The sequence below is a fragment of the Gekko japonicus genome, unplaced genomic scaffold (genome assembly GCF_001447785.1).
Source record: "Gekko japonicus isolate JY-2015 unplaced genomic scaffold, Gekko_japonicus_V1.1 scaffold1030, whole genome shotgun sequence".
NCBI classification, from domain to species: domain Eukaryota; kingdom Metazoa; phylum Chordata; class Lepidosauria; order Squamata; family Gekkonidae; genus Gekko; species Gekko japonicus.
The window spans coordinates 711,778-720,470 of record NW_015176002.1 but is presented as its reverse complement, the minus strand read 5'-3'; the positions used below and the strand labels follow the sequence as shown (position 1 = coordinate 720,470).

Sequence of the window (8,693 nt, the reverse complement as noted above, 5' to 3'; positions counted from 1 at the left end):
TTAACCTTTCCTCATAGGGAAAGTGTTCCAACCCTTTTCTGCACTTTTTCCAAAGCTATAATATCCTTTTCTTTTTTTTTGGTAAACAAATTTTTATTTTCTCAGGAATACAACATATAAAACATTTCATTCTATCAATTGTCTACCCCATTCCCAGTTCCTCCCCTCCCTCCAATGGCTTCCCACAATGCTTCCACCCCTGCTCCAAATTACTTCATATCATCAACAATATCAGTTTCTCATCATTACAATCTAAAGATAACATCGTTTGACTTAATATTGATCTAAACATATTAAGTTTTGTTTCACATCCCAGTTCTTTTCCAGATAAATTTTAAAATCATTCCATTCTCCAAAAAACTCATCGTCTTCTTTGTTATTCAGTTTTTTTGTAATCTTATCCATTTGTGCCATGAACAGAACTTTTTGTATCCATTCTTCAACCTCTGGTACCTTTTCCGTCTTCCAAAACTGAGCATAAATCATTCTCGCTGTCACTATCAGGTACCAGAGTAAAGTTTTTTTAGTCGTATTGACTTCTTCCATTTTGAGTCCCAAAAGCAGAATTTCCGGTGCTTTTTTAAAAGAACATTTCAGTATTTTTTGCATTTCATTGTGGACTTTTGTCCAAAAGTCTACAGCTTTCTCACAAGTCCACCACATATGATAAAATGAGCCCTCATGCCTCTTACATTTCCAACATTTGTTTGACATATTTTGATTCATATTTGCAATTTTCTTAGGTGTCATGTACCACCTATACATCATCTTATAACAATTTTCTTTAACATTAGTACATGTCGAGATCTTAATAGAGTTTTTCCACAAATATTCCCAAGTTTCCATATCCACTTCCTTATTCATATTAATAGCCCATTTTAACATTTGTTCTTTAACAGTTTCATCTTCAGTATACCATTTTAACAACACCTTATACATTTTAGAAATATTTTTTCCTCCTCCACTCTCCCAAACCTTTTCAATTTCATTTTTTTCCTCTCTAAAACCATAGTTTTTTTTGTCAGATCTAAAAAGATCATAAATCTGCATATATTTCAACCACTCATATTCATATTCAATTTCATTCTGCTTTTTCATTACCCACTCTGTTCCCTCTTTTTTAATTAAATCTCTATATGGCAACCAGTCTCTACCTCGCTGTCTTGAGTAAGATATCAACACTTCTACTGGTACAATCCACAATGGTCTTAAGTCACTCTGGTACTTCTTATATCTTGTCCATACCATATACAAAGCTTTTCTCACCAAGTGAAGTTTAAAAAAACTGTCCATTTTTATCTTGTCATACCATAAATATGCATGCCAGCCAAATCTACAATCATGCCCTTCCAACCCCAACAATCTGTCATTTTCAAGCTTCACCCATTGATCCATCCATGTTAGACAAACCGCTTCATAATATAGTCTAAGATTTGGCATTTGTAGACCTCCTCTTTCTTTGGCATCACAAAGTATTTTCATTTTGATCCTTGGTTTCTTGCCTGCCCAAACAAATTTTGACAACTCTTGTTGCCACTTGGCCAACAAATCCGTTTTATGCAGAATTGGTATTGTTTGGAACAGGAACATCAAACGTGGTAGGACATTCATTTTTATAACTGATATTCTTCCCATCAGTGATAAGTTCATTTTATCCCATTTCTTAAAATCTTGAGTCAGCTTAGTCCATAATTTCTCATAATTATTCTTATATAGGTCTATATTTTTTGCCGTTAATTCAATTCCAAGGTATTTTGTTTTTTTAACTACTTCACATTGTACCAGTTCTTGTAGTTCCACTTGTTTTTGTTTGATCATGTTTTTACATATAAGTTTTGTTTTATTCTTATTTACGTAAAAGCCGGCCAATTCTCCAAACTCCTTTATTTTTTGAAAAAGCAATGTCAATTTTTCTGTTGGGTTTTCCACCATAAACATTACATCGTCTGCAAATGCTCGATATTTGTATTGGTGTCCTTTATGTGTCAAGCCCTTTATTTCTTGATCGTACTGTATTTTTTGTAAAAGTATTTCCAATACCCAGATAAATAATAACGGTGATAACGGACAACCTTGCCTTGTTCCTTTCTGTACTTTGAAGTTATCTGTCAGTTCTTTATTCACATTTATTTTAGCTCTTTGTTCAGAATAGATAGCTTCAATACAATTTCTAAAATGTTGTCCCGCTTCAATCTTTTCCATCATCTGGTGCATAAAATTCCAATTAAGATTGTCAAAAGCTTTTTCTGCATCAACAAACAGAAAAGCTACTTCTTTTTCTGGGTGCTTTTCATAATATTCAATTGCGTCCATTACTATTGCAAAAAATGCATTTAGCTTCTCAGCCATTTCCCTATCACCCTTCAGTACTCCTTTTACCACTTGGTCATCCAAGGGCCCCACTGCCTCCCTGGCTGGTTTCCTGCTTCTAATGTATTTGAAGAAAGCTTTATTGTTGGTTTTTACGTTTTTTCATTGGTAACTGATGTGAGATATCTGCATTTTTATGTTAAGGAGCGGGAAACATAGGATTTACTTTGAAAGTGGGTCCCAAAAAGTACTAGTTCTTCCAATTCAAAAAAATTGAAAATAGTCACATTCTTGTTTCAATATCTCCATCTGGGTTGTAACATATTTTCTCCTGCATTCGTTGCAGTAATTGGCCATGTAAATAGGGGGCTGCCAGCTTTGGCTGGGGAAATTCCTGGAGATTTGGGAAAAGGCGAAGTTTGGGGAGGAAACACTGTGATTCCACAGAGTCGACCCTTTGAAGCTGCCATTTTCTCCAGGGGAACTGATCTTCTAGACTGCAAATTAGTTGTAAATTCCAGGCCCCATAAAGCAACCTCACCTTTAAAGTGTGTGTTGGTGCTACTAGTTAACTACATATCCTAATTACACATCCAGTATATAACCAAATATATTACAGATAACCCGTAGATAGCAAGTTACTTCATGTGAAATTGGAAGAATTTCCATTTTATTTGCTACATGCAAAGTTAGATACAACACCTACTGGCTGCAAAGTGCAGATGCATTTTGCGACTAGTATATACTGTGTAACAGAAAAGTGAAGCATTGCAGACATCACTCAAATCTGTGATGTTTTTGTAGCAAGACTTTCTGGAAGTTGTGCATTTTGCAGTTTTTAACAGTTGATTTCCACGGTGGTCATGTACTAATCTTTGGGAGGAAAAGGTCTAGAACGAAAGAAAGCAGTGTAAGAATAAATAAAAACCTGAAGCCTAGTGTTGTTCAGTCGCACAGTCGAGTCAGACTCTTTGCGACCCCATGGCCCAGATCACGCCAGGCCTTCCGGTCTTCCGCCGTCCTCTGAAGTTGGCTCAATTTCATGTTCGTTGCATCTATGACACTGTCGAACCATCTCATCCTTTGCCGTCCCCATCTTCTTTGACCTTCAATCTTTCCCAGCATCAGGGTCTTCTCCAGTGAGTGCTCCCTTCTCATTTGGTGGCCAAAGTATTTGAGCTTCAGTTTCATTATCTGGCCTTCCAGGGAACAGTCAGGGTTGATTTCTTTTAGGATTGACTGATCTGATCTTCTTGCAGTCCAAGGGACTCTCAAGAGTCTTCTCCAGCACCATAGTTCAAAAGAATCTATTCTTCGGCGCTCGGCCTTCCTTATAGTCCAACTCTCGCAGCCATACATGACTACTGGGAATACCATTGCTTTGACCATACTAAGCCTAGTATGCAGTCATAATTCCAAACTTGTACTCATGTTAGTCTGTTCCAGCAAAATAAAACAGACATCAAGTGACACTGTAGAGACAAACAGTATATTCCAGCATAAGGTTTTGAAAGTCAGAAAAGTTTATGCTGGAATAAATTGTATTAGTCTTTAAAATGCCACTGGACGCCTGTTTTAGATGTGCAGTGCAAGCCTATGCTTGTCTTCTTCACATAGGTCCCACTAAGTTCACATGTGTTTACTCCCAGGCAACTGCACAGGATTGCATTCTATGATCTAGACAGTTAAAAAAAAAATAAGCCCACTTGCAATAGTTTCTCCAATAAAACTTTGTTGGTCTTAAAGGTGCCACTGCACTCTAACTTTGTTCTGTTGCTTCAAATGAACACAGCTACCCACCTGAATCCAATATCACAAACATCCTGATCCTAGCAGCTCCACTGGACTGTTCTAGAAAGTTAGCAGTTTCAGTTCTATGGGTTGCCATGTATCTGCTGGGGGTGGGAGATCTCCCGTCCCCAGCAGGCCTCGTTTACCACCACTACAGTGGACGGCGGGAGAAAGGGAAAAAATGCCATTGTTGACACTATGATGTCACCTACCACCATTACAGTGGACGGCGGGAGAAAGGGGAAAATGCCATTGTTGACACTATGATGTCACTTCTGGATTTCCCCATAAGTGGCATCATACCATTGACAATGGCCATCCGCCCCACCCCCCCGGTGTCTCCACACCCCAAGTCTCCTGGATTTTGTGAGTCTCGTTTTATTGCATTTTTAGCTATTACAAATTAGAACCAGCTTTGTTTTTGAAGACAATTTCTGAATACATGTATTAGGGATTTAAAAGTACTACCTTATGTATGCAGTGGACAATTCTTAAGTTTAAAAAATGTTTAACTTTGAAAAAGTCAAACACTATTGCTTTACTGATGTGATATATGTGTATTTACTCAGATATAAACCACTGCATTCAGTGGAGTTTACATACTACTTAGTATGTGTGAATAGGACTAGAACCTTAGTTGGAAAGAAGCGTAACAGATGGCATTGAAGCTTACTTCCAAGCATGCACACGAGAACAGCACGAAAGTTACGGTAAAATATTTTCGCTTTCATTTATATCCTAAATTATTATGGAGAAAATGCTTCAAAATATTATTGAGTCCAAGCTCACTGAACAGCCCCACCCCAGGCCACAACCCATACAAGTATTTATTAAACAGTGATTTGTCACTAGATGCTAGATAACAGAAGATGGTAATATCACAGCATGACTATATTTGAGAACATATGAAAAATTTACAACTTCAATTGATATGTCTGATGGGGTGAACTCTTTCCTGGATACATTCAATCTCTCTCTGTTCATGACAAGTTTCAGATTCTGAGACATGGCTTTCTCTTTGGTATACATATGTCCTTCTTAAAAAGTATTATTACTATAGTAAACAACACTGCTCAGCTCCATAGAGAATCACTGAAATCACACGGCCTCAGCCCAGAAGGGATGTGCAAGCTGGCTTTAATAAAAGTGTTCTACTAAGGGAAAAGGCAGGTGGCTAAAAATCAACAAAAAAGGTAAATCCAGAGTACCCCATATCTGACTCTGTTCCAAGGGCTTATTCAACTTCAGGTTCTCCCCCCCCCCCCCCCCCCCTGGTGGACGGGGAGAGGGGGGAACCTGGCAACCCTACTAATGTCATGAATGCCACTACCCACCAACTGCCAGGACTTTACACTGGCTGAACACAGATGTGATTATGTAAGATAATGAATGAAGACTGGACCTTAAAAATTTGAATGTGGTGATCAATGGTAGAACATTTCAGTCTTACTGGATTTTCAATCCTAGTCTTTGGGTCATGATCCTTAACACTTCTTTTTCAAATCTGAATTTAGTAATAGATTTGGTTAATTTCTCAAATGCTTGAATGCTGTGTTTTTCTTTCTTTCTTTAAATAGTACACTATCCCCCATTTGAGAGTGTATTCCGTTTACTGCTCCTGCAGTTGGAATGTGCTTGTTAAAATTAGGTGTTGGGAAGCATATAAACACATACACATACATACATAATCTCAACAACTACACCTGCTAATGAAATGGCACACTAACCTAAATATGATGCCAATGAAATCTATGATCACTACAGAAACACTAAACTACGCTTTCTCAGGATTTCATATGCTTATATTCAGGTTCACTGATTTCCCTGTGTCATTAATACTTTCTGTTTCACCAATTTATTATTTATACCATGCTAATTGTGAACCAGACCCCCCCCCCCCCAATCTTTAGGTACTAACATCATTCTTCACCAGTCTTGCAAGAATGGGGAAAATGGTAAACATTTATAGCCAAGTTTTGTTATGTTTATGGGAAGAAACTAGGACTTACACCCTATTAAATCTACAATCTAATGCACGTTTATTTGGGAGCAAGTCTACTGGACTCAGTGGGATTTACTTTAGAATAAACGTGTTGGAGTTTACAGATACCACAGACAGCTAAAAAGACAAATGTGGATTCTAGATCAAATCAAGCCTGAACTCTCCCTAGAAGCTAAAAGAATCGGACTGAAGCGAATGTACTTCAGACACATTATGAGAAGACAAGACTCACTGGAATAGTCAGTAATGCTACAAAAAGTTGAAGGCAGCCGGAGAAGAGGAAGACACAACACAATCAAGAAAGCCAAAGCCCTCAGTTTGCAAGGCCTGAGAAAGGCTGTCAATGATAGAATGTTTTGGAGGTCATTAATTCATAGGATTGCCATAAATCAGAAGCAACTTGATGGCACTTAACACTCACACAAGGTCATCATACAAGTACTCAGCCCTATTTGCACCAGTGATGCATTTTTAGAGGTTTGAGTACCATATTTCCCATATGCTGGTTTGATACTTCAGTGCTAAATCAGAAATGCGTGCAGTCATACACACAAAAATAAATGAATATGGGTAGCCGTGTTTGTCTGTAGCAGAAGAAAAGAGTAAGAGTCCAGTAGCACCTTAAAGACTAACACAATTTGTGGTAGGGTAGGGTATGAGCTTTCATGAGTCATTGCTTACTTCTTCAGATATCCAGTATCTGAAGAAGTGAGCAGTGATAAAAGCTCACACAAAAATAAGGTATATTTTATGGAGTTTTGCATAAGATTTCTCCATGGGGAGTATGCTGGCCACATGAATTCCATAATATTCCTAACCTGGTGTCTCTCTTGCAGAACTGTATACTGAAATAGTGCAGATCAAGTCCTGGCAAAATCCACACACTGACATGCACAAGGCATGCTTTTCTGTTCTTGTATATCTGTTGAGCTTAATTAGGCTGTTCTTGCATATGGAGCTTTGAGCTAAATTGAGTTTGGTTTCAATATGAGCAATACTTGTTTCACAACTTCCCAAGGTTTGGATATAGAAGAAACTTCTCAAGTGATTAAGCTCGGAAACCCCACCCCCCCAGTTATTTAACTAGTAAAGGGGCCAGGGCATTTAGTATGATAGTTTAGGATTTATTGAAAAAGCATGGAGGAGTACTGCATTCCACTTCTCCCTCTGTATCATTTGTTTAATACGTTCATTTTTAAAAAATATGAGAAAATATCAAGTCTTTTAGCCTTCTAGTTCCCAGGAGAAAATTATAATGTTATTTATAGTCACATAATAAATAGTAAGCCTTAAACAACATTTCAAAAAGCATTCTTAAAGAAATTTGGGGAGCAATCCTAGGCAGGTCTATTCAGAAGTTAGCCTAATTTTATTTAATGGGACTCAATCCAAGAAAATTGTTTTTAGGATTGCAACCTTGGTTGGCCAGATTCAGAATTCCTACAATGCCGAATTTCTACACAGTATTTTTATATGTTAATCTCATTGTTGGTTAATCTGTACAACCAAAGCAGTCATCATTCTGCATCAGTACATGGCTTTCCAGAAGTCAGTAATAGGCAAAACAAGTTCAAGACATAATCTGGGGTGGAAGGGATGAAAACTGTCAGTCCAGCTCTACAGTCTTCATGAATATATTACTAGGGCTAGTTTGAATTTGGGTTCACTACACCTTAGTCCCTTACTTACTGTCAAGGCCAAGACTCAGGCCTGGAACATGTGAAGAATAACACACCTGAGCATGTGCAGAATGCCTTTTCTATACCACTGGATACCCATAACCAGTCCTCACAGTGTGGAATTTAGTAGCTGGGCTTCCTGCTCAAGCAAAAGGTATGCTATTCATGTAGCACTAAGTCCATAGGAACTCTAGAAATTATGCATATTATATTAAGAATGCCTATTAATTTTTTTCTTTTTAGATGTACCAGGTACCCAATTGGCCGCAAGAAAAGCCACTTGCTCCTTATAGCCCAAATCATAATAACACAGTACAAGCAAAAACATAACCATACTTAGTTTGGCTGTGCTGTCATTGCTGACTGGTTTGGGTATGAGTCCTACCAAGGCTGCAGACTTCAGAGCATTTCCATAGCTCACTGCTAAGTTTTCCGATGCTTTCTTGGCAAATGAGAAGATAGGAGCAGACCACGGAGAGTCTTCGTCCGTTCTCTCCTTGCTATCGCTTTTCAGCTCAGACGTGCTGGGGATCTGGGTCCTGTCAATGATTTCAAAGTCCTCCTTCTGCTCCGTAGCAGATACTTTGCAATTCTCCCCTTCAGCCATCTTTAACGTGTCATATGACACTAGTCAGGAGCAATCGCGTTAAGACACCAACTTCCTCTTTTGCTGTCCTGTTCCGCAATTTACAGCTCCACAGAATTGCCTTTAACGAAATCTAGTAACCGCGTGTCTTCCCTTTAAAAAAAAAGCCATCTGAACTCTTAAAACAGTCGTCTGTTTATTCTCATTTAACTTGCAGTAAACACGACTGAATTGTACGGGATTTACTTTCCAGTCAAGTCAGTTAGTCTCTAGTAGCAAAATAAAACAAAAATCCAGCGGCACTTTAAAGACTAACAATTGTGTC

At 38.2% G+C, this 8,693-nt stretch overlaps 1 protein-coding gene across 4 annotated transcripts in view; it reads right to left on the bottom strand.

The window, feature by feature from the left end:
- Positions 1-8,423, bottom strand: part of RUFY1 (RUN and FYVE domain containing 1) — a 34,235-nt gene extending 25,812 nt beyond the window's left edge. For 2 of the 4 annotated variants that reach the window (XM_015426446.1, XM_015426447.1), the window contains exon 1: positions 8,119-8,423. In XM_015426446.1, the coding sequence (XP_015281932.1) occupies positions 8,119-8,389 (271 nt within the window). In that variant the 5' untranslated portion in view covers positions 8,390-8,423. The remainder of the gene's footprint in view (positions 1-8,118) is intronic. The other 2 variants (XM_015426448.1, XM_015426449.1) reach the window with 1 other exon arrangement.
- Between the last annotated feature and the right edge of the window lie 270 nt (positions 8,424-8,693).